Source organism: Harpia harpyja, chromosome 7 (assembly GCF_026419915.1).
Source record: "Harpia harpyja isolate bHarHar1 chromosome 7, bHarHar1 primary haplotype, whole genome shotgun sequence".
NCBI lineage: Eukaryota > Metazoa > Chordata > Aves > Accipitriformes > Accipitridae > Harpia > Harpia harpyja.
In genome coordinates this window covers 9,530,801-9,557,017 of record NC_068946.1, presented here as the reverse complement: position 1 = coordinate 9,557,017, position 26,217 = coordinate 9,530,801, and the positions used below count along the sequence as shown (strand labels likewise).

At 52.5% G+C, this 26,217-nt stretch overlaps 1 protein-coding gene across 1 annotated transcript in view; it reads right to left on the bottom strand.

Annotated features, from left to right (window-relative positions):
- The window catches only part of EPHA8 (EPH receptor A8), a 53,066-nt gene that overhangs the window by 14,961 nt on the left and 11,888 nt on the right, over window positions 1-26,217 (bottom strand). The window contains exons 2-5 of the mRNA XM_052793183.1: window positions 25,347-25,411; window positions 14,953-15,616; window positions 1,744-1,899; window positions 334-669 (exon numbers count right to left, since the gene is read on the bottom strand). Of these exons, the coding sequence (XP_052649143.1) occupies window positions 334-669; window positions 1,744-1,899; window positions 14,953-15,616; window positions 25,347-25,411 (1,221 nt within the window). The remainder of the gene's footprint in view (window positions 1-333; window positions 670-1,743; window positions 1,900-14,952; window positions 15,617-25,346; window positions 25,412-26,217) is intronic.

Sequence of the window (26,217 nt, the reverse complement as noted above, 5' to 3'; positions counted from 1 at the left end):
GCCCCCTGTCTCCTGCAGAAAAGGAGCCTCCACCAGTGGCTGCAGGCTGAAGTGGAAGGAAAGGAGGATGAAAAAGGATACCATGAACCAGAGAAGGGTAAGACTTGCCTTGGGCAGCAGCTTGTTTCCAGCCCACCCCGGCTCCCTGAACCCACCTCCAGCAGCAGAGATGATAGGGGCCACATCTCCTGGGGGTCCCATGCCCATCACCAAACCAGTCCTTGGCTGCTAGGGCAGGTTCTGGCTCCTGCAGATACTGGCTGGAGCAACGTCAGAGCAACATCAACATCACCCACACAGGCAAAGCCTGAGGGGGGTGTCTGCTCCTCCTACCTGCCTGGTTTGTCGTGATGTTGGCGACTGCAGCTCTCCTGGACTCCAGGCTGAGGTCGGAGACGCCATTGACGGCCTCCACCCAAAAGGAGTAGTTGGTGTGGGCCAGGAGGTTGGTCACCGTCAGCGCTCCCTGCACCAGGCTCATCTGCTGGGGCACAAAGCGGATTCCACTGCCACACGCCTCGCACTGGCCAGCGTCCCCTGCGCAGCGCCTGCAGACCACGTTGTACACGATGTCAGCTCGTCCCCCCTTGTCCAGGGGTGGGCCCCACTCCAGTGTCACCGAGGTGCCATTTACACTGGAAATCAGGTTCACGGGAGCAGAGGGGGGGCCTGGAAAAGAAACAGAGGTTCAGGCAGAGCGGGAGCTGCTGAAGTGTGTTGGGACTGGCAGAGCAGGGGACCCCCAGAGAGATGCATCTTGGGCAGCATGTACCTGTCTGCACAAACGATGCTACAGGGAATACAGAGCTGCCCAGAGAGGGAAATGCTCCAAACAGAAGACAGCAAAGACACAGACAGGTCTCAGGGTGAAATGCCATGGAGGTAAGATGCTCTGGACCAGGATGCCAAATGCCAGGCAGGCAAAAGCTGATGTTTGTTCTGGGGGAAGCAGAAAGCAATGGGGATGCATGAAGATTTTGGGGGAAGAGCCAAGGTGCTGATGGGCTGGATGGTGGAGAACAGGATCTGCTCATCTAAAGGGAAGGGTAAACTCACACTTCCTGGGGAAATCAACAATCTTGGGTGGATATCCCCTAGGGAAACACAAGTCAGATGCTGCTGACCTGTCTTTCACCCTGGCTTCAGCTAGCAGCCCCACACCTTTCTGCCCTGCTGGACCAGCTACAGAGAGGATGACTCCTCCTGGGATGTTCTTGTCCCCTTTTAATAGCACTAGGCCCCTCAAAGCAGTCTATTGCAGAGAGCTGAGCTGAAACCATATGACAAGCCCTGGTGCCACTGTCCACCCACAGCGAAGGAGAGCACAGAAACATTTGTGCCGCCCTGTGGCCTCCCAGGGGTCTGACCACCCTGGGCATTTCTGCAAAGGGAAGCAGCCACACTGGCTGGTGCATGAGCAGGTGAGCTTGCCAGCAGAGACATGGTCTCAACCTGCCTGTCACAGGAGAGATGCCCGGGAGGGGAGCAGACTCTGCCCAGGGATGTTTGGAGAGCAGCAGGATGAGGATGAGACAGAGGGCAGCGAGGGAGTGCGGATAAGAGGGTCTCAGCTCGTGCGCTGAAGGGAGACCTGGGGTTGAAAGGCTGCTACAGCGCCTTGGGCAGCATGCACAGAGGCAAGGGTGCATGCTGGGCTCAGCCAGGGAGCATCTGCTGTGTCCGAGGACTTGATGCCTGCCCCGCTGCAGCGCGGACGGGCGCCTGGGCAGCCGGGGTACTCACGCGTGCAGGCGGCCGAGGGGGGGTCCTGCACCGCCCTGTAGAAGCTGCTGTCACAGCGGCACATGCGGGCCGCCCGGCTCTCCGAATGGCTGTGCAAGGGGCACTTTGCACACAGCTGGTCCCCGGGGGCTGACTTGTAAAATCCCAGCTGGCAGGCTGCAGAGGAGGGAAGGGACAGAGGTCAGAGGGATGCACATGGGTAAGGAGCATCCCACGACTCGGTGGATCCCACCAGCACAAAGCTGGACCCCGCTCTCACCCCCATCGCAGTGCATGGGAAACCAGCCCTTCTCCCCAGCGCCTGGGTGAGTCCCGCTCCAGCTGTCCAGCTGGAAACTGTGTTCTGTGAAAATTGCTTTTGTCTCTCCCCCAAGCTGTCATCTTGGTACTTACTGCCATCCTGGTACCCATTCACCACTGTTTCACAAGCAGACTTAGGTGCTCTGTTTTCGTGAGCTGCCTGCAAGGCTCGAGGTGCTCTCCTTGTACCCATGCCTACTGCCCAGAGCTCTGCCCACTGCAGCCACCCCTCTGGGGCACCACCTGGCCCCGGGGCAGGGAGCGCTGCAAAGATCAAACCAGGCAGCACTGGAAATTGCTTTGTTAACTATTCTAAGAACCATTATTTACGGGGCAAATTTGCAGCACAGTCCTCACTTCACAGTGATGTTGTGAACTGCCATACTACTCACGCTGGATGTGCCCAGGTGTCCAAGAGCATCCATGTGGGCGGTTTCAAGAATTAAAAGCTCTGCACCTGGGACATGGTGCACATCCCTCTGCAAGCCCCTGGTGTGCCACTATACAAAACAAGTTTGCTTGCACAAAACAAAGGGAAAACTCTCTTGTTTCACATTGCAGCAAAATGGCAGTGCATGCACACTGCCTGCTATCTGCGGAGGGACAGCAAGGCCAAACGAGCTACCCTGAGCTTTTTTCTGACAACGCAACCCCCCTTCAGTTGCTCTGCCTCCTCCTGGTGCTGGGGACTGTGTGGCAGCAGCACGCGCTCATCCCACGCCGCGGCTGGCATCAGTCTGCTCCATCCTACCCCCACCTCTCCCAGAAACCCCTCGGGTGAATCATTTGTCACACAAACAAACAACTCGTCTCTCGTTAGGAAAATCGATTAGCTCAAAAGTGACATGTGGCATGTCAGGTATCCGTCTGGGGGTGGAAGGATCTGTCCTTTCTTGCAGATTTCAGTTCCAAGTAAGGAAAAACAGGCTCTGTCTGAGTCCCTGTATTCATCAAGTACTTCTAGGACCAGTTCCAGTGATTCAAGCATTAATCCTGGCTCTGACTCATTTCTGTTTTTCCTTACTGAGGTAGTAATACCTTCATTTTCCCGTCTTTACCCCCAGTGGCCACCTCTGCATACTGCCTCAAATTCTGCTTCCAAGCATGTAGAAGGGTTTTGTTTGTGATCCAGCATCCCCAGTGGTCTGGGTCCCTGTGTGCTGGCTGTTTGTTCTGCTTCTAGGTGCTGATTTGTTTTGTTATTAATAACACTCCTTTCCTTGCCACAGATCTCCCTGGACTAATTGCCACCAACATATTTCATGTGTCACACACTGCACAGTAATGCAACAGCCTCTTTATAACTGAGCTACTTCCAGCAATGGCAGCTGAAGGCTGTGCTCCAGCCACACAACATCCCTGGTGGCTTGCTGGTCCCTCTTCAGACTCTCACCAGCTCCTGTGGCAGTTTTGCGCTGAATGTTGCTTTAAAGACAGAGGAGAAATACTACTAGCAGGATGTACCAGGGATGGTGGTATCACAGCTTGGTATAGCAGGCTGGAAAAAGCAAAGGCCAGAAGCTCCAGAGTTTGTTCCCAAATCCCTGCTCCTCCAGTCCCCGAATAGCATCAGAGCAAGGAGCAGAAATGCCCAAACTTGGGGATGCAAGGGAAGGCAGATGTGACTCATGAGGAAATTGCAGCAGCTCCGGGCTGGCTTTGCTCCCCAGCTCTCTCAACATCTTTCACCTCCTCAAGGGCATCAGAAGAGGAGACAAAACAGGGGAGGCAGAGCTGGGAGAGGAGGATTCCTGTCCCCAGCCAACCACACCAAGGACAGCCCGGGACATTTACCAAGCTCTGGTGCTGACTGGTCTTTGTTATCCCACACACCAAGAGAGCCAGGGACTCTCTGCCTTTACCAAATGCCCTCTGCCTGATGCTGCAACACCCTCCGGTCTGCAACCCCTTGTTTTTGGGTGTAAGACTGAGATGAGTGCTGTTACACCCTGTTCTCAGGTGGGGACAAATTTGGGGGGGTAGGTAGCTGGGGAAATAAACCAAATCATATCTCTAAGAAAGAAAAGTTCCCAGTTCCTCTGTGTGGGAAAGGATGAAGACATGGCATGAGCACAGCCTACCAGATGGGAACCAAGCAATGAGACAGCCCCACAGTCCATGCTAGCCAGCATGCATGCCAGGATTTGCCACCTTCAACTTGTTGTGTGAAGCCCCCCTTGTACCTGCAAACCACTGTCCTCTCTACCCATGCAGGACCCAGCAACCAGGGACTCTTGATTCAAGAAGCACTGGAGTGGTTCTCCCCACCAATATTTAATTAAGAGCAAAGAAATCAGTGCTGTATCATGTATCAGGTACAGAGAGACAGGCCAGCAGGAAGGCTGGGAACATGAAGCACAGCAGATTTGCACTAAGCAATTGTAATCACTTAGCATTTAATGCTGTAAAAAAAAAAAAAAGAAAGCATTAATTACCTGTAGCAATGATTCCAATTATTTTAGATGCACTCAGGGGGAAAATTATCCTAAATGACAAATTACAGGTGAATTTGTGCACCAGGGCAGAGCTCCTGAGAGCCACCTCCCGGCACCTGGACAGCACGAGCACGTGAGGAAGCCTGGAGAGCAACTGGGGCTGGGGTAGGCACTGCTCTGGATGGGGTCATGCACCTCTGTGTGTCTCAGTGCTTGCTTTAGGTGGAAGCAGGACACATGTGCAAAGCCTTTTGCAGGCTTGGGAGACAGGGCACCAGCTTGGAACCTGCACAAGATATGAAATCCCTACAGTACAGGATGACAGGCATGTCCTGCTCTGGATTGAGGTCTCTCATGCCAAGCCAATGACATGTGGAAGACCAGGACCTCCCGGGTTAGCTCTGGTAAGAGCAAACCATCAGAGAAGTGGCCAGCAAGAAAAATTCAGTCAAACACATCAGGTCTAAAATCTACAGGGCTCCACAGCCATGGTTGTAGCACACACGGAAGCCACCAAAATCTGAAGCCACCCACCAGGGAGGTGCAGAACCATTGTCCTGCTGTCTTCACTGCAACCAGCTATTGCCACCTACCAGAAATGCCCTCCCAGGAGCCTTGTAGAAGGTGGGGATTTCTTTTTTTTGTTATTATTTTATACAGTTGATACCCTTACTCTGTGTCTGAGGATCTCGGGTCCTGCCTCTTTGTGGACCATCAGAAGTCCTGCTACTGGTGTCCTTCTTCTGTCCCCAGTGCCATTCCCCGTGCAAAACCCAGCCAAGGTTGTCTGTCCTTGCAGTTTCATCTCATGGCGTGGTTTTGCAGTGCACATGGGACAACAGCACACCTTTGCCTGCAGCCCAGCTCAAGACGTGTATATCTACACTGGGCTTGCAGCCCAGACCTCTGGCTGGTCCCAGAGACACAAACAGAGCCTACAAAAAACAGCACTAAACCTGTGCTTGGCAGAGCACATCTCCAACCCTCTGTCGCAATTATCACCCCAGCTTGTTGGGGGTAAATGTCACAGGGCTTCCACTGATCCCACTACCCTGCACAGCACAACTTGCCTGTTTTTCCCAGCCCACAAGCCCCACTCTCTCATGCATTGCCTGCCCAAGGGGCCCCGGAGCAGCAGGCTTGTCTTAGAAACAGCGAGCATGGGGAAGGCGCTGCCAGCCATCTGTAGTTTGGTCCATTTGTTTCCCTTCCTCTCCATCCTCTGGGGACAGGACAACATCTGCTAATAAGCTGGCAGAGCTCAGGAGATGATAGATGAACCTGTCGAGGATACACTAGCTGGGAACGAGCTGCTCTTCTCAGTCTGAAGTTGCCATCTGGGACTAGTGCTCTGCAGGTGGCCCTGGTGGGACCACCAAGGGCTACTTCAGTGGGGCTGCAAATGCAAGCATCGACCCCATGTCACTCCAACTTGGCTCCATCCTCAGGCCAGGAGGTTTGGGCAGGGCGAGGGCACAGCTGAGAGGGTGCCATGGGGAAGCTCCTCAGCACCGGTGCCACAAATTGCCCCCTTCCCTGACCCTGCAACAAAGCTGGACATCAGCAAGCACTAGAAGGGAGCCAAGAGCACCAGCAGAACATACTTCGGCGGTGCTGGGAAGAAATAGAGCTGGAAATAAGGGTGTCACAGCCACTGTGACAGCCAGAGACAGGCACCTCTCCCAGAGCCCTCCAGGATGCAGAAGAAGCTAGCACAGAAAATCCCAGCTCCTTTCAATCCAGTTTCAGCATGATGCTCAGCTCCCACATGACACAGACACTGAAACAGAAGCATGTTATTCACAGTCATGTCTTAAAAAGAGTCATCTGCCTCATTGACCCAGACTTTGTGTTTTTGCAAGGCTGTGCTCCCCTTTCCCTGCAATCCCATTTCAGCCCAGGCTCTGTCCCCAAGTTGGTCGGTGGTCTGGAGGGGGTTTGGGGGACTGGCTGGGCTGGCTTTCTCAGGCAAACTCTTGGTCCCTAAATCATGCACCACCCCATGGCCCTGCTGATGCTCTGTGCATCCTTGGCGTCCTGCTCGCCCCTGCACTATCTCACACCTCCAATCACTGCCTTACCTCTAGCCACTGAGCACCACCTTACAGCCCTTCACACAGCCCAGTTCCCACCTTGCAGCCCCTTTGCACAGCTCACAACCCCTTCCACCCCCAATACTGCCTTACAACCTGTCACACCACTCTACACACCTGAACTTGTCTCATATCACCCCAGACTCCACCTCATATCACCTCCCCACTGCTTGGCCCTTCCTCCCACATTTCAACCCATCTCACACTCCTTCACACCCCCGAATGTTGCAGATAGGGGAAGAGGGGGAGTTTTGGAGTTTTCACCCATGAAGATTTTGCAAAGCTAGCAAAACCCTACACATCAGGCTGCAAGCAAATGGCACATGCAGCAAAGGGCACCCTGCACAGCTTCTTGCTCACAGATTTCACGGCCACTGGGACAAGTTGTCTAAGGAGGCCTCTGCTCTTCCGAGTGGAGTAATTCTACTTGCTGGGCAAACTGGAACCATGGTGGCCCAGACTGGCTGCATCCCAAACTGGACATCTGCATGGTGCTGCCATAGAAAAATCAGCAATTGCCTTGAATTCAGTACTGTTGAAAGCACCCCTGACTCTGTCCTGCTCTTCTTCCCTCCATGTTTTTTAAAAAAATTTTAAAAAGCAGGAAACATCCAAATCCCAGTTTGCTGCAAGTGCTGCTCTGCTGCCTGGTGCAGACATCCTTCTGCGGGAGTGGAGTCGAGGTGATGCTGTGCAGACTTATGTAGGTGAGACAGCCTGGCATGCTCTTGGAGCAAAAACTTTTTTATAAAGCTTATCTGGGGAAATGCTACAGCTTGCAGGAGTCAGATGGAAAGAGGCAGCCTAATGCCAGAATTAGAAAAAACCTGTTTCCAAAACTCAGTCTTGCCAAAGGGTTTTAGACAGAACTAACCAAGGCTCCTGAAAAAAACAGAGTTTTCAACAAACCAAAAACAAACCCAGAAAACACTGTGTTCAGGAAGAAGAATGGCCGAATGGGAGCCACCTCTGCAGATGACAGTGCTGGAGGTAACCCTGCATCCCTGCTGCAAGGCTTCAGGGAGCAAGGATGCATAAATGAAGAAAGGACGTACAAAACACCAAGAACCTAATCCCAGCCCCTGCAGGAACCAGTATGCAGCTTTGGAGGGTATGTATGTGAGCCCTCTCACAACATGCATATGGCTATGGATATGTACAGAGGCTGAGCTTTGAAATAAGGGTGCCCAGCACTCCAGCAGAAGCAAGTGAAGAGCATCACAGGGCCAGCACAGCCCTCGCCCTCGCACAGCTGAGCACCACCAGCTTTTGGATCCCTTTCTCCTTCACGGGGAAGTGTCAGCAGCAGCATCTTGTTTTCAGGAAGGGGAAAGAAGTGGTGACATGGTTGGGATCTGCATGTCATGCCAAGTACAGAACAAATTTTTGGCACGGTCCTACTGCTCTGTGGGATGAGGAGCATCTTGCCCATGCAAGGCAATCACACCAATCCTCCGAATAAGCTGGTAGTGAATTTAAGGTCCCCAGCCTCCCATTGCATTACACCATCTCCAGTGTAAGTATCAATGCAAAATGCCAGGTCTTTCCTGCAGGCTGCCTGTTTCTAACTCCCCAACAGCAGCTTCCCAGGCACCTGCACATTGGTAATCCAGAGCAACAACCTGTGTTGAAGACCTGAACCTGGCCAAATTCCGTGGAAAAGAAGAGTTCAAACAAAAAAAACCACACTCAAAAACTGGTGAAGGTCTTTGAGTACTGCCAGATCCATCCATCACAGTCCAGCTGCTCTTTGGCATTTCTTATAGGGACTACAGAGACCTACCAAGCACAAATGAAATTTGTTTCAGCCCCATCAATACCCTAAACTCCAGCCTCACATCATTTTCACCCTTCATCTATGTCAGTGGCTAAACACAGCAAACTCAGGAAAAGTGGCAAACAATAAAATATTCAGCCAGGGACAAAACCCATATTGTTCTCTTGGTGGGGAAAGGGCAGCTCTGCAGTCATCTCTGTCCTTTTTGTTTGCCCCTAACCAGAAAAAAAAAAAATAAATGGTTTTGGGGGGGCAGGGGTGGGTGTGCTGCTTTGTTTTGTTTTCCTAGTAAATGCAATTAGCCATGTGCTTGAGTTTTAGAGGAGGGAGTGAAGGTGCTGGAGATACTGAGATCCCCTTGTCCTGCACGCTGCCTTCTCCAGCATGCTCACTGAGCTGAATTAGCCACGCACACATAACCCAGCAGACCTGGCATCCAAACAGACTAATTAGCAGCTAGGTCTTGGACTATAAACTGGAAGTCTTGGTATGAGGCAAATGTGAATCCAAGGATCCCGTCCCAGGGCTGGACAATCCTCCAGGGGAAGAAGTTTTTCCTAATGTCCAGCCCAAACCTTGCAAACAATTTGTGTCTCTGACACATCTTCTTTGCAGTCTGTTCCCATCTGAAGTCTGATACCTGGATCCTTAACAGTCCTAGCTTATGTGGTTTGGAAAAAACTGTTTTCTATTTTTTTAGGATGCAGGGCTTTGCGTGGGATAAACAGAAGGTGATATAATCTTACCAGACAGTATTGCCTGTATTTTACAAAGCAGCTGACTGGCTTGCAAACCAAGAATGAAAATCTTGTGAGTCACTAAATTTCTTTGATTTTCTTGCCTGATATCACGGAAAGGACGTTTGCATAACTTCCATAGCACATCTTTGAAACTATCACTGCCCCTGCCCTTGAAAGGTTCATTTTGGTACACTCATGGCAGAAGCCCTCTGTGGTGGGCACTCAGGGCACTGGTGCAGTCTAGCTCTGGGTACGACAGCCTGGTACTCTGCCAGCAGGCACAGGAGACTCTGAGGAGACGTCACTGAGGTGCAACACAGCCACCAAGCCTGCAGCTTGGAGCTGGCATGGGTGTGCTGGGACTTGCACGGAAAGTCTCCTTGAAATCCACACCAATTTGCAAAGAAAAGTGAAACATATTCCAATATGTTTGCTTGGAGTTGCAGTGATAGGGTGTTTTGACACACTTTTATCTGTCGCCTTGATATATGGTACATATTCTTCCAGGCAGGACCTAAGGGAGGTGGAGCCCAGCCTGGTAATGGGTGCCCTGAATTCCCAGGTTTGCTGGTTGACAGAGGCACGTGTGACCCCCACATGCATTTTGGAGGGCCCTGTGTAGCTCAGAGCCAGGAAAAAGGGGGTTTGCTTGGAGTCAGCCCAGCAGGACTGGTGTCCTGTTTCCAACAGAGCAACCTGGATCGGCTGTTTCACATGAAAACACAACACGAGGAGCTCACAGTTGCTGTGTGATGTTCTTATACAGGTGGGGAAAAAAATCACTGTTAGCAGAAAAGGGAGAGAGAAGCCCGAGGCTTCTCAGAACATCTCTGAGGGAGAAAAGGATAAGGAGTTTGGGGAGAGAAGGGAATGGAGCAAGGCTCTGGTGGGCTCCCTTAACCCACTAGTGTATCTTTCGTCCTCCGTGCATGCTTCTCCACCCTTTCGGCACTGAAGGAAGAGAACACAGGCTATTGTCTCCCTGGGCAGGTATCCAAGGGTGAGCAGCATCCGCACCTGCAATGCACTGGGCAAAGGGGTCCGTCCCCTCGCGCCCAAGACCAAGGAGAGCAGGTCGCATGCCTCCACCTTTCCTCCCCTTCCAACAACAGCATCTGGACCACATCTGTTCACACAGCTGCAAATGTTTGCTGTAGTGGCTGTAGGTCATTGCCCAGCCCAGCACAGGTGGAGTCTGTGTCTCTGACCTGGCTTCCCCTGCTGATGGCTTCACCTGTGTCATTTTGTCCCCTGGTGTTTCTAGGGCTTACCCTGACCCTACGTGGCCAGGGTTGTGCCCACCAGCACAGTACGTGGGTGGTGGGGTGCAGCTGGATGGGGTTTCCCCTCCTGTCACACCGTATAGCTCTGCTCCCCCCTTGCCCCATCAGCTGGAAAGTCAGTCTCCACTGACTTTCTTCATAAAGGTCCATGGACGCAAAACTGTATTCACAAGCACATAATTACCAAGCTGGGTATTTTCTCCTCTTAATTAGCAATGCCGTGGTGCTTTAATTGCTCGATTAAAGTTGCCCACAAGGAAGGTTTAAAGTACATTAAATTTGCTGATTGGTTCATCAGCATGAATCCCACCAACTGGAAAAAATTAACTGGCTTCCAGATTGCTAACCAGACTCTCCAGATCCATTTCCACCAGCCGTGTACCACAGGAGGCATGAAAGCGCCCAGCATCAGAGGATTTTGTCCATGAGGGGTGAGCAGTCCCTCTCCTATTCCCATCTCTCCTTCAGTTTGGGAGCTGGAGAGGAAAGAGTCCCAGTGGTGACAGCCTCCCTCTCTTCTTGTCTGGAGGAGACAGGACATTTTTTTGGCTTAAGCAGAGCTGGGTAAAGTCTACCCCAGGGTCAGATCATTGCTCAGCCACACACATCAGACCCCTGTTTGGTAGCTGTTCTTGCTCAGCCCTGGCAGGCTATGAACACCCATATTCATGTGCAAATGGGCTGATGGAGCAGCAATTGCTTAACCGTTGCTCCCTCATCACTGTTTTCCAACCAACAGCAACAGCCAAGCTGAAGCCCCCCAAGCACAGCAGAGGGAAAGTAGCCAGAGCAATCAGGAGACCTGGAGGCCAAGATGCCTGGTCCCAAACTTTAGACAAAAATGTCTGAACCACTCCTGAAAACCATATATACCTCAAAGATGCTCTTTGGGAATGGCATTTCTGCCAAAGGCTCATCCTTTCTCTCTGACAACAGGGAAGAGGGCCTGTCCCTTCTCTTTTACCCTTTTTCGTTTGTTAAAGAAAACGTTTCCTGAGAGATTCTGCGCTCCTGGAGGTCTCTGTGGCTGGTGGTTGGTTGGCTGGCTGGGTTTGTGTCAGCTCCTAGAGAGCAGCACCGTGATCCGTAGCCATGGCACTGCTACTGATGCTCCAAACTGACTGCGCATATGCAACTCGTGATCACCTAAACAGATTGTAGCCCAGCTTTCCAGTTTTGCTCACTGATAGCTGGTGGCAGATGCAACCCAAGGAATAATTCAGATCCGCCCCAAAAGGCTCACCCTTATGCAAAGACCACAGACTCAAAGCCTTGGTGGCTCAGAAGCCTGGCAGCCTTTCCCAAAGAGGGGCTGCAAGGGCTGGTAGGAGGGGTGAGGGTGGAGAGCCACTGTTCTAGCCTGCCTAAGCCTCCCTGTCCATCTCTCCATCCATCCACAGATGTGGTACATGTCCCAGCTCTCAGCCTCATGACTGTTTCAGGAGGTAGCTTATGGGTTTCTTCCCATCCCACAGAAGCAGAACCAGGTTAAAGTGCTCCCCTTTCTTGTTTCTTTAATTGCACTGACCTTATTGAAATGGGTCTCTATTTGCCCTGTACAGCAACTGCATTTAAATAAGGTGAATTATGCTGATAGTCTTCTTATCTGATAAATTGCTGGGACAGATCCTTTTCACTTATGCTATTGCTTATTCTGCTATTTAGGCAGAGCAGTTGCTATTTGCTGTGTGTAAGAGATACTAACGCATCTTGCTGTGGACTAATGCATTTCAAGAAGGAAAGAGCAGCACATCCGAGGCTGGCTGTGAATGACAGGGATGAGGGAAGCAAAGTCCTTCAGAGCCTTGAAAATGGAGGGGAAAAGAGAGTGGGGCAGCAGGGCTGTGCTGCCCTGGGAGAGAGAACTCAAGGAGATTCATTCTTGGGGTGGCTGTGGCAGAAGATGCCATGGGACTAGAAGCTGGGAATTTTAGATGCTGGCAGACCCCAGGACCCCATCAGCAGCTGTGGCAATTCATGCTCAAACCTGGTTTCTGCCCAGTAAGGCACTGCAGCACCCGTGCCCAGTGACAGCTGGAAAAGGGGACTCTGTGCCTCTGAAGATAAATCAGGCAGATGCATGAGGCACCAATACGGGGGACAAATGTCTTGGGTGATGCAGGGCTGTGACACATCTCATGCCAGGCTGGCTGGCATCCTTAGCGTCGTCCCGAATCCGGAGCTTCTGGGCTGAGATCTGCCCCCCCCGATGCCATGGAAACTGCCCCTCACACCCTTATGGCAAACACCAGGACATCAATCACAACAAGATGAAAAATGTGGATCCTGCTGGGGTAAGTGCAAGGAGTCAGAGATACCAGCCACCACCCTCCTGCCCAAACAAGGGGGCATCCAAGGTGATGGCTGACAGTAAAGGGGACGAAAGAGAATTTCCCCAGGTTCCTACACATCCTCCACCATGTCCCACCTCACCCCATCCTTCCCAGCTCTGTGGCACAGCCTTCCTTCACTTCCGAAGGGCTGGGAACAGCTCTGGCCATGATCTGGTTTCCTGAGCTGTCTTCCATCACTCTGGCAGGTCCTTAGAAAAATGAACGTTAAAGAAGAGGGGGAGAAGCCTCCACTGTTCAAACATCTTTAGCTCTGACAAATAAGGCGTCCGGCTGTGAAAGGCAAAAGGAAATTAATTTGGAATCACATTTTAAACACTGCCATAGAGGCAAAGTATCTTCTCTCTAATTTTTTTCCCCCCAAGCAAAAAATGAATTTCCCTGATATTTATAGAAAGATTATTAGGGCCACAAGGAGTGATTTATACCATCTCATGCCTGTGACGGAGAATGAAAAATTGCTGGGGCGACAGCCACTGGAATCCTGTTTTTGTCCGCCTGACAATTAAAACGGCTAATTTCCAACTCTGACAGATCCACTGGGGTTATAAATCATTCTGGAAAGGCACTTTTCACCGTGAAAAATGAACTCTGTCCCAGTCAAACACAAGAAGCTTAGATCAGAGATTTGCATCTGTTTGCTTTTGTGTGTAAATATATGTACTCTTGCTCCACTCCCACCCACCAAAAGAGAGGCTAGGAAGGATGTGCTGCCCCTGCTCCCTTGATGCTGGGCTATCAAACTCCCCATGCTAGGAGCTGGATAAATGGAACAGGGAAGGCAGTCAGGCGAGACAACACTGAGGTCAGAGAAAGTCCAGTGACATTTCTGTCCTGTTTGTGATGCCACAAGCCTTGGAGAGCTTCACCAAAGAGCATTGCTGGTTGAGCAGCATGGGTCTGAGTCCACCTGCATGCAGAAGGGCCAGCTTCTGCCTGTGTCCACCCCATCTGGGGAGGCAGGTTGGACCATACTTCCTCCTGTGCCGTGCCTATGGGTAGGGGTAAAACCCAGAAAAGGGCAGGAGGGCAGAGAAGGAGCTCTCCCAGTTTTGCTTTGAGGAGAGAGACAGACGTGTCCAAGGAAACACAGGAAAATGAGGTGGGCTGAGCACAACACAGAGCCCGAGGCTGCCCTCTGCCTCCAGGCTTTGGGGTGGTGATCTCCTGGGGTGGATTCTGCTGTATGGGACTGCAGGAGGGGAATACACGGAAGGGGTGTTTGCCCATTCTGAACCAAACCTCCAACTCGCAGCTCCTTGCAGTTGTGGGGCTGGGACCCAGCCATCCAGGCAGCCCATGCCAGTGCCCCCTCCCACAGTAGCACGTGCCTGGCCCCATGCACACTTTACACCCACTCTTTAACGTGGGAGAAGGTGGCCCTTTCTGAATTATCAGATCTATCCAAGGATGACTTTCAAATCAATGGTCGCAGACAGGAGGAGTTTCAGATAGAAACATTTATTCTGCCCGTCCTTCCCACTCTGCGTAGCTGGGGACCCGCTGGGGCCGGTGCGGGTCCCAGCAGCACCTGGATCCATTCCACTCCGGTGTCGGACGTCCTAACCTTGTGTCAAGTCTCCCTAAGACAAATGCTACATTTGACGTTTCCGTGAAACTCAAACAAAGGCCCCGCACTCTTATTTGTGCTGCTCCCCTAAACACGTCCCATAAAGAAACTGAGAGCAAACAAATCTGTGTGGATGGCTCTCACGGGGAGCCCCGAGCGCCGTGCTCTGTACACACACATCCCCGTGCCTGGTGCACGGCTGCTGCTGGTCACCCCGCTTCCTTATCACAGTTTGTACAGTCAGCAGCTTGAAGTCTGCCCAGTGGCACAGAGGGCCCCCGGGAAGGCTCTCCACACCCCTGGATGGCAGGGCTCTGCAGCAGCCCTGGGGAGGGGTGATGGATGGACGCAATAACCTTGTTTCATAAAAGCTCGGTGTTTTTTCTTTTTGCTTTCCTTGCTTTCAAACCCCCTGCACCAGGACCTGTCATGGTCAGACTCAGAGGAGCTCCAAAGGAGCTTGTCAGTGGTACCAGTGATCCATTTTGGAAGCATGAAGACGGCCAGCAAAGGTTTGGGCAGACCTTGGCCTTCACAGAGGCTGGCTTTCCAAGTTTCTGTGAGCAGGCTTCTGCCCTCAGCCCTTCCCCAAAGAGGCAAGCGCCCCTTTGCAGCCATCCCTCCCCTTGCAGGCACTGCTAGCAAGAAGCAGGGACTCACCCATGCAGGAATCACGCTGTTCTTCGTAGCCAGCACTGCACACACACTTCCCGATGGGCACCAACCATTCTCCCTCAGCACTGCAGTACATTTTGGGGGTGTCCCTCTCTTCTGAATGGCCCACGCACTCTCCCCGCACTTCCACCAAGGAGGAGGAGTCCGCCCCAGTCACAGCCTCGGAGAAGGATGCCAAGTTCCTCACCATTGCTGGGCACTTCTTGTAGTACACCCGCACCGAAACGATGGCGATGCAAGCACCTATGTCCTGGAAGGCTAAGTAGAAACCCCTCTTGCTCAGTGGCCCCACGCCCCGCACCTCCGTGTTCAGCTTCAGGCGCCTCACCCCCAGGTCCACGTTGGTGAAACTCTCATCAGCTGCAATGGTATCAATCTTCATAAACTGGCTCTCCCGAGTGCTGGTGCCCAGGTCCCGGTCAGACTCCAGGTAGTAGAGGTTGAAAGTTTCCTTGCAGGTGCCCAGCACACCCGGCATGCTGTTACAGTCCCTCAGTGTGAATTTAATCTCTGCGTAGACCCGCCGTGCACCATCCCGTTGAACCCAGTTGGTCCGTAGCCAGTTGTTCTGGTTGGGGGTCATGACATTACAGACCTGGTAGGTGTGGATGGGGCTGAAAAACTCATCCATTTCATTGATTGAATCCCACTGCAGGACAGAGAGAGAACAGGTCATTCCAGATGTCCCCGAACACTGGGTGAGCACGGGACATGCAGGGGTCTGTGCCATCACCCACGCTGGGATGAACTCCCTCTGCTCCTGCAGCTGCGTCTGGATGAGAGATCACTGCTGCCACAGGCCAAAGGAAAATTAAGATGAGCTGATTTTACCCAGCACTAATTTGGGCAGTAACTCTCACAGCCCACCCTGATGCAGAGCTGGGTGAAGTGCACCCCTGTTCGCAGGCGGGAATGCTTGCATGAGTCTGATTTGATGGCAGAAACTGATGGCAGAAACTGTTTGGGAGGGCTCCAAACCCTCCAGACCATATCTGCAAGTCCCTTTTGGTGCTTAACCTGCCATTCACAGCAGCAGCAGGAAGGCACCCACGTGGTGCTCACCTGGGTCTCTTCTGGCTCATGCAATCTCCATGCACAAACTAAACAGGCCACTTTCCAGCTGGAGAATGGGTTTCAGGGTGCATACCACAGGGTGAAGGGGAAGCATGCAGTGAACACAGGACTTCCAGCAAGAAACGGGGGTCCATGGAGGCTCAGACCCTCCTTCTTCCCAGGCAAGGAGAGGTCAGTGTGGTTCCTCAGTGAGTCCACAGTGCTCAGCCCAGCTGAGAGGCTGGACTAGGGGCTGGCTCTGGGAATCCAGAGGCTTACAGCTTGACAGCTCTGGGGTTAAAATTCAGTGTAGCAGCAGAATGAGCTTGGGAAGGGGATTCTGGGCAAAGGCAGGTTGCAGTGAATGGGACTGTGATGGAGGGGTGGTCTGGGGAGTCACTGGGTGAGTTAGGAGGGGACAGGGACATTTGTATCATCCAAGGAAGGGATGCTAAGTGGGTTTGACTGACTCAAAGTGAGAAGTTAGTGAGATTTTGGATACAAATGAGCTCAATTGTTGAGGGACAAGTTGAACTTAGGTGTTGAGGGCTACAGGACATTTCTGGGGGCTCACTCTTGCCTCACATGTCTCCCTCTCCACCCTCTCCAACCCCACCAACCCCTCACCAGGACCCACAGACCTTCACTTCTCTGGGGGCTTCCCACCACCTCTTCAGCTCACATCCCTGTCCAAACCAGGCACGCCAATCACACCCCCCCCATGGATGGATCTGGGACCCCTCAATTCTTCTTATGGGAGGAGGAGGAAGATGAGCAGAGGAGGACTTCAGACCTTCTGCCTTTTCTCTGGACTTAGCAACAGGCTTTGAAGATGCCTGAGTCCCACCACCATACCCAAGTCCAGTTGCAAGGGGCAGCCCCAGACACAGCCCTGCAGAAGTTGGGGAAGGTACTGGCACCCCTGCAGTACTTGCTGCTCTGCCTACCAAACCATCACCCCCCACAGCCTCAGCACCCCCCTGCCTGCACCTTCCTGGGGTTGCTGGCTCTGCCTGCACCACCGAAGGCAGCCAGCGGGGTGCAGCCCCCCACTTCAGCACTGTACGTGCCCTGCCTGCCTATGTGCTGTCTGGGGGAGCTGGGGGAGCCAAGCAAAGCTCCAGCAGTGGTGCACAGAGCAGGAAAACAAATCTTTTAAGCAGCATTGCAAGTACATTAAAATAAATCTCTGGGCTTGCTCTGACAGGGCAAAAATGATGTTTTCTTATGCGAATAGTGACCCGTGATTCATTACAGATGCAAAACCGACAGCAGCTCAGAGAGAAGGAGCCTGATGCTCAGCTCAGGGTGGGGTGTGAGCCTGAAGACTTCACCCCAGTGACTGTGGGACCCAGCAAGGATGCAGATCTGCTGGGACAGGCACCCGACAGCCTCATGATGTGGCTGCTAGCACTGCAGGGACAGGACACAGCTGCAGGAGGGCATCACACCTCCAGAACATAAGAGAGATTGGAAAGAGTTATCAGTGATACCTGTAAGACAGCCTGCTCCTTTCTCCCCTCTCAGACAGGAAAGTCCTTCCTCATTTAACCTCCTCAACCTGCAGCTCCTGTGGAGGAGACGTTCCTCTGCCTTCTGCTAGTGCTAGGGTGGTCAGAGCAGTCATTCTGGTGACGTACATCTTCAAAACTCCCCCAGCATCTTGCCTTTAGAAAACTCCGCTCCTCACTGCTGAAGAGCTCAAAGCAACCTGGAAAAGGCAGCAGCTCCAGGTGCAGACTTCAACAAACGCTCATTCAGAGAGGAATATGCTGGCAAAGGGTGTGAAAGTCAAGCCACTGCCAGGAGAGAAAAATATTTCAGATTCTTTTAAAAAAATCGTCCTCTGAATTCCAGAAAAGCCCAGGTTCGTCCTAGGTCCTAGGATCACTGAGGACTTGCTCTGCACCCCAGCACTAAAGTAGACAACGTGGAAAGGAGCCAGGCTACCTGTGTGCTTTGCTGGAGGGGTGAGCAGCAGCACCCATCTTATTATGCCTCAGCTTCCTCAACCACAGAGATAAGCCTGTAGAAAGTGCTATGACACCCAGGATACACCCCTGCCGCTTGGCCAAGGGGTACAGAGGTGCCGTAAAGTGTGTGCAGCAGCAGGCATGGCACAGGTCCTTGCACACTCCTGCACCGGGGCCAGCAGAAGCCGGCCAGGTCCCCGCTCCTGCGTCAATGTGTGTATGCACTGCGGTGCTGCGGAGGGTGTGGAAGTCGTTGTCGAAATTAATCGAGCACAAATTAACACAACATCTGTTTCCTGTCTTTTCCCTGCTGAGTTCCCTGGAGGGAAGTGAGGCAGAGCTGCGCACAGGAGGAGACACGCAGGACGAGGGCAGAGCTGAGGGTGGCGAGCAGGGATGCTCCCGCACTGCACAGCAAGCTCCCCTCTGCAACGTCTGTGGTGCTTGGGGCTCTCCAGGAGTGTCTGACAAGGGAAATATGAGGTTACTGTGTGCCACAAAATGCCTTGGCCTCCAGCTGGTGTGGTTGCTTTGGGTCTCCAGACATTCACTTCTCTCTCAAATCTGGCAGAGGAGACAATGCTCCTGACTGTGGTGTCCCTACAGCCCTGTGGCACTGCCAGAGCTGGCTGTGTCCTCACTGCTGGCAGAGAGCAGGGAGCTAAATGCCCACCTCCAAGCACCAGCAATGGTCAGCATCAACCACAGGGGAGAACTTGGAGGGTTTGCATTTGCAGCATCACTCTTTCAAACTTGGTGCTTTTTTGCACAGAGGCTGGACTGTCAGCTCTTTCCCAGGGTTGCATGCAGCGCCTTGGGATCACAATCTGAGACTAGCCCAAAACACCACACCTGTACCACTGGCCTACAGGGCAAGTGCTCTGTCATCGGTGGAACTGCACGAAGGGAAGGCAGGCCACCTGAACTGGTGGCTTGGATGCCACAGGTGCATCTTCCCAGCATGCTACAAGGCAACACAGCTCCGCCAGGTCCCAGGATGTGCCAGGCATTTGGGATGGAGGGACCCACTTCAGGAATCCCCATGACTTGAAGGGTTTTTCTGTTTCACCTTAATTACAGGCTCTTATGGGCAGGAAGAGGAGTCTCTGACGCTGGGTACCATTAGTTCAAGAGTGCAGGCACTGTGCACGCACCCAGCCTCCCAGCATCGCCTGCTCTCAGCTGACAGTTTGAAGTGGCTTTTATTAAACGAAGCTCAGCCCGGCCCCCATCATTGCGATAAGAACCCCTAGTGAGACAGAAATGAGGACATCATAATTAACGTGGTGAGCGCACGCGTTGGGGCGGGGGGGGACGTGATCGCATCTGTATTCAGGGCCTTGCCCAATAGTTTAAATTAAAGTCAACACCAGTTATAAAAAAATTTACCAGATTATGAAAGGCGAAAGATGCAAACACCAGATATCTGGGCAGCTGAGCAAGGTCTTAGAAGTCTCCCAGGGCCTGTGTGGTGTAGCAGAGTGGGGAGAAGGAGGAGGAGGAGGAGGAGGAGGAGGAGCGGAGGGGGCGAACACACGAGGAGAGACCACGTTGCCCTGGAGCAGCAGCTCAGCCTCCCACCACCCTTGTGGTGCCCACAGCAGGAGCCAAGGGACGAGGTCTCCCCAGCCCTAGGACGGCTTCCAGGAGGGATGCCAGGTCTGCCTGGCATAGCAAAGCTTTTGCTGCCACTGAGATATCCAGCACTTTCCTTCCTCCCGAGAGCAAGGCCTGAGCTATGGCACCTCCCCAGGAGCTGCCAGGTCCCTCACACCACTGTCACTGGGAGAGGAAAAAAGAGAGAAGGACATTATTGCAGCTATAAATCATTAGATGGGAGGCATTAATGGAGATAATCCCCATGAAATCAGTCACTGCTGTGGCTAAGGAAGGATTTGTCAGGCAGTTAACCACCCTGAGCTTCACTGCAGGTGATTAACTCCTGGTAGTGACCAGTGTCTGGGGAATTAGCAATAACCCAGCATTTACTGAACAAGTGCTGGGAGATGAGCTTTTATCTCAATTACTAGTCTAAATCTTTATTTTCCAATGTTCCATTCCTACCCATCTTTTTTTTTCAAAGAAAATCAGTTTCGCTGCAGCTTGTCCTCTAACTTGCTGGTATTCCTGGATCCAGGCAGAGGCTCTGGATTGAAAGAGAAACCCAAGAAATGGCACAAGGACATCAAAGTGATGGAGGGCAGAAGACATGGCCTGGGCAAAAGGGAGAGCCCCAATATCTTTTGGTGTTCTGAGGAGAAAGACATGACCTTAGAGGGGGTTGAAATGGCAAGCACACAGCACAGCTCGGACTGGGGCAGAGTTTTTGCAGGGTGGGCTTGGGACAAAGGGAGACTGTTCTGTAACAGAGCTGGTGTGTCAGGCGGGGTTCATCTAAGCCATGGCTGTTGGCTGCAGGACCAAAGCCAGGCAAAAAAAGTCCCCTGCTGCATAGGCTTTGCTCTGCAAACAGTTCGGTCCTGGGGCATTTACAGTCGCACTGTACACCAGCATGAAATCCCCATCCCTGATGCGCAAACGCTGCTGAGAGACCATCCTATGGGCAGAAGCGTGTTGTCTGTGCTCTCAGTTGGTTGTTTAAGCAAATCTGGTGCCTTCCTGCCAGTTTTGTCTCTGAGCTACTGCAGAATGAGTGAATTGGCTTGGCTTGGCTAATTGTGCCCAGGGGCCTCAGGAATATCCCTTTACCAGGAGTGGAGAGGCAGACATGAGGAGGTGCAAACCACCTCTGAAGGTCTTTCCTGGTGTTCCCACCAGCAAAGCCAACATGAAGCATGCCAGGCATTGGGGCAACTTCCTGGGTGGCAGATGCCCACCAGCTCTCTGGGCTGACTCCAGGCCGTGCAACAAGGGGGATGCTGTGGGGCCAGACAACAGAGGTGTTGGTGGGGGGCAGACGGGGAGGTTTTGGGCAGTATGGGGGGCCTTTCTCCGGCACTCAAGGTGCTCCCATTATAATTAGCTTTTGCAAGGCATCATTCAAGCTCCTTAGATACCCTGTGTCTGAACAAAATCATTTCCTGTTTGACTTTGTAAATCAAAGTAGACGATACAATAATTATTAATAATATGTTGACTTATCTCATCAGCGTTTTAATTAGTCAGTAGAAAAGCAATTTGCAAAGGGGCCGATCAGGCTCCCTCTGATCCAGCAGGTCACATGCCAAGCAAGGAAAGGGGAGAGAAGGGCACTGGGGCACTGGGGCATTTTCCTGGGGAGAGCTGGGAAACCAGAGGCACAGAAGGGGAAGGGGCAGGCTCTTTGACTGCACTGATAAGAGTTTAATTTTCAATGCAAAGGGAATTGTTCTGGGGATGGAGTGAGCTGCAAAGCTCCTGGGAGCCCTTTGAAGTTATAATTGAGAGGAGCCGCAGCCTGTGGGACAGGGATGCTCCCAGTGACCCTTCCGCTTCCTGCACGTGTCTCCGGGGTGGAGGTGAGGGGGGGGATGCAATTAAACCCTTGAGCAGCAATTACAGCCAATTACCCCTCAGTTAATTGTCTGGCAAGAGGAAATGTCAAAACGGGCCATGCATGCTCCCTGATGGCTTGACACTCCCCAGGGCCCATGGTGCTGCTGACCCCCACTATGCCCATTGCTCCCAGTCCCCTGCTCCTCTGCTCTTGCTGGCCACAGAAAACCCAGAGAGGAAAAAAAACCTCCCTGTGAGGCAAGTTCACCTTGCCCACAGGTGTGATGAAAACATCAGGACTTTGCAAGTGGTACCCTTCCAGTTTTGCACTGCTGATGCTTTGAACGGTTGCCCTGGCTGTATGGGCAGCTCTGGGATCTCCCAGCCCCGAAGAGGAAACCTCTGAGGCTGCTGCCTTTCCTCTGGCATCCCCAGGAGCTCCAGAGAGGTGGGACAGGAGCTGCAGGTGCTGGAAATGCAAGCCATAGGGCATTAGGGACTGAGCTAGCAGACACAAATTCCCTTCTTATGCTCCTTGGGCTGGGGACTGGGGCTCTGTGCTGTTTAGTGCCATGCAAAGACCCAGCCAGAGCTACTCACCTCCCCACTGTCACCCATGCGGTGGCCCTGGGCTCACGAGGAGCAAGGGAATGGAGACGTGGGTAAAGCAAAAACAAGCAAGACTTCAGCTGGGGAGCCAGGTCAGCAACACTGTCCCTTGGCAGGAGGATGTTGTGATGCTTGTGTCTGTCCATGGATGGAGCAGAGCCACTGCCGGAAAATCCTGCACCCTCCAGCACCCAGTGCACGCTCCAGCTGCAGCTCAGGCAGGACAGCCAGCAGGCAGCAAGGGAGGATAGCGGTAGGGTGGGGGGCACTGCCACCTTCTTTTCCAGCAGGAATATCTGAATTAAGGAAATGGCAGCAAAAATAAGGGACCTCAAATAAAATCTGGCTTCATGGTACACCACCTCCATACTACACCACCAACTGGGTTCTACCCAGCCCAGGGCTGCCAGAGTCACAGCATGCCACAGTGGGCAGGGACAGTCCCAGGGACACCCACAGTACTCCTGAGATAGTGACCAGCAAACTCAGTCCCTTTCCTGGAGCAGAGATCACACCAGGCTTGGAGCCATGTGGACCCAACATACCAAGCCTGCAAGTCACCTGACATCTCTCCCACCTGAATCTGAACCCTGCTGTAGGGGCTGCTCAGGAGGCATCTGAGAGCAAGTATCCTACAGCAGCTTCTCTGAGACACCAACACACTATCCCACCTCCTTTCTGGTGATGGCAACTGGATCCAAGTGCAAATTTACTACTCAAAAAGCACCTGGAGCTGAAGGACCAGCAGGAGGTTAAAGGAATGAGATGCTCTTTCAGGATGATGCAATGCAATGGCCCATGGAGGAAGAACAACAGTCCAGACAAGTGTTCAGAAGAACCATTAAAACATCCAGCTGAAAAAAGATATGCAAAGTTGTTTGTGCAGGAATGTCACCTTGAAACCCAGGCACCCTCCTTGAAGGTGTTTAAGACAGTTTTCACACAGCTGTATGGTCATCCTCTCAGTAACAAGGCCACAAGTTGGGCAAAAGCACAGGGTAAGCAAAGCGTGGTGTTACCCATGACTTACCTAGGTCTTGTAGGAGGACACAGCAGCATGTCCAAGAGGTGGCTTTGGTGTTAGGTGTTACACAGGTCTTTTTGGTTTTCTTTTTTGGCATCCAGTATTAACTATTCTTAATAAACATCACTAATAAGGTGGAGACTTCAGACATGTATTAGGGTTCAGGAGTTGCTGGGCTGCTGGTGAAGGCCTGCTGGACATCTGCTGTAGTGCAAGAGAGCAGTGCAGTGGTGACTGCCCTGTGAGCCAGCACCCTATGGTCACATAACACATTACACCTGACAACTCTAATGGGACCCAGGATTCATCCCCTGGATTTGCAGATGTACAATACAGGATGATACACCTTAACCAGTCATGGAAGTCCCTGATGTGGTGAGAAAAAGGCACCTGTAGGCTCAATCTCTTGTCTGCTTTGGGAGTGCAAGGTCCTGCCCAGTCGTGCCCATGTGTCCCCAGGACAGCCAGCTCAGTTGGATTCATCTTCATCCAAGTCACCTAGGTGATGTGATGGATCCCATCTGCATGTCTGACAGCTAGCAATGGGCCTGGGGATGCGGCCACGCAGGAGTCTGGAGAGCTGGATTCATGGTGGAGGATCCAGAAGAAGGAGGGTCTTGGGCAGTCTGCGAGCGGTGGAGGGTCTGACTATGGAGAGGAATTGCTTAGGATGTGGTGAAGGGCAGAACCATGGAAGTGGACAAAGGAAGACAGCCCTCATTCCCAGAAACGTCCCAGAAACATCCTCCCTCCCAGGGGAGCAGAGGAAGCCCTGGTCCCTGATCCCCTGAACGTGCATCAGGCCCCTCCAGGATGCCAGGATTTGGCAGCAGGGCTGGGATGAGATGGCATCAGCAGGGTGACAGGACAGGGATCCACATGACCGAGGGCAGCCTGTGCATGACCATGAAGAGGACAACATCTCCCTCATCTGGGCAATGGCAGAAGAAGGTCCGGTGGCTGGAAACCGAAGCCAGGCAAACCCATGTATCGATGGGTTTTTAACATCAGCGTGTTAACAACATTGCTACAAGGACCTGGAGGATTTACCACCACTGGCAATTTTGTACTCAAGGATGGTTTTTTTCTAAAAGCTGGGATTTTCTGAGATGTGAGTGAATTGACAGGTCTGAAGGCCTGTATTTATGCAGGAGATCACATCGCATTAGCTCTGCGGTCCCCTCTGACCTTGTACCTCTGAATCTATTACATTTCCAGGATAGTCATCATTGCAACAGCTAACTGCTAAAATTAGAGCTGAGTTAATGATTTAATATATTTACATATATGATAATGTCTGATATAAATCTGATCATTGTTATTATTATGAATTCGCAGTTCTGATCACTCCTGCTCAAAGAGCACGGGGACTGAAAGTCTCAAGCAACAGATCAATGAAAATGATTAGAGGCCTGGGAAGATTTCTGTAGGAGGTGGAATTGAAAAGATTAGGACTGTTTAGTTCAGAGAGGGGATGAAAAAGAGTGGACATGAAAAATCAACACAGCAGCGAAAGCCAGGTAGGCACCCCAATTTTGCACGTTTTGTGCATGCAGCAAGCCCCACTGTGCCTTGCAGTTGGTCCTGTGTGTATTTATGGGATTGTTTCTGTTCACTAAATGAATGAGCAAAATCCTTACAGCCAGGTCACCGCTGCCATCTGAAACTCACAATTTCCAGAAAGCTGCTGCGGCAGGAAAACCTGGACATGGAAATGCAAGTGAAGGGAGCATGCGGAGATGATCCAGCCAGTAGAGATGGCAGGCTCACATGGGGATCACCACCCCTACCTCCCTCCCAGCCACACCACAGGGCTGTGCATTTACATCCCCATTCCCCATAAGAAACCATCTACAGGGGATGCTCCCCTGCCCCTCTTGCCCAGTTCCCACAGCAAACTCCTCTGATTACAGGCGGTTGAGAGCTTCCCAGTCATTTTGGGCTGTTGCTCCTGATGCTCCCCCGGTGCAGCGAGGAATGAGATGCTTCTCAGCGTGAGTGCCCATGGGGTGACCCAGCTCTTGAGTTCCCTCAAAGCTCAGGACCTGGTGACAACCTGGTCCCTACCAGGGGACATGGAGAGTTAAACAGCATTTTCAAACTGGCCGCATCCCACTGCTAGTCTTTCAGGCTGGCATTTTCCCAACAGACATGGGCTCTTTGCCCCATCAGCACTGACCAAGGCACCAACCAGGGACTGAGATGTCCATCCACCCTGCCCACTGGACCCATGGTGACCCATCCCACTGGGGTCCCCCATGTGCCAACAGCTGCTTCATACTTACCCCGTGTGAGGGATAAGTCATCCAGCCCCAGTCTCCCAGGATTGTTGACGTGTCTAGCAAGTTCACTGGAAAACACAGGAGCAAAATGCTGCGTTAGAAAGCTTTCTCCCCATCCCCAAGCGACAAGGAACCGAGCCACCACAAATGACCCCTCCTTGCATCCCACTCTCTTGATTGTCCCCTGTGCCCATCAATCCATGGGGCTGCTGCCAGAGACCTGCCTGGCTGCAGCTGAGGCAGATATAGAGTAAGGGGATGGCAACAAATGATGCTCCCCAGAGCTGTTGGTTCGGGGTAGAGTTGGGGTGGGGCTGTATCAGTCCTGGCTATAAGACTGAGAGCAATGTGTCCATTTGGAGGAGAGGGGGCTGCAAACGGCAGGTAAGAGGGGATGCAAAGCAAGGGGGAGCTGGGGAAACAGACTCCAAGCATCAGGTTGTCCACCAGCCCCACCTTGTGCCAACACCGATGCAACTGGAGCATTGTTCCTCACTTGGACACTTCTCCTCTGGATGCTCTGCTGAGCCCTTTAGGCTCACATCCCTCCCAGCATCACCGGTTTGAAGTCTGCACTCCAGCAGCCACTGTAATTATGCACTGCAGTGCCTGGCTCCAGCACAAAGTGACCTCCCATGGTCCTGGCTGACACCCCACTGGAGAAGCCAGCCCTTGGGGGACAGGCTGCATGAGGAGGCCCATCAAAGCCAACCCTTCAAAAGCCCTGCCACCACCGGGAGCTCAGCTTAACAAGGAGAGATGGTAAAAGCTGCAAGGACAGGGGAGCAGCTTCTGCAGGGGTGGAGGCGAGGACACCTTTGAACGTGCTCAGGAGCTTCCCATGGAAACCTGTGCAGTGTCAGCAGGCAGGGGA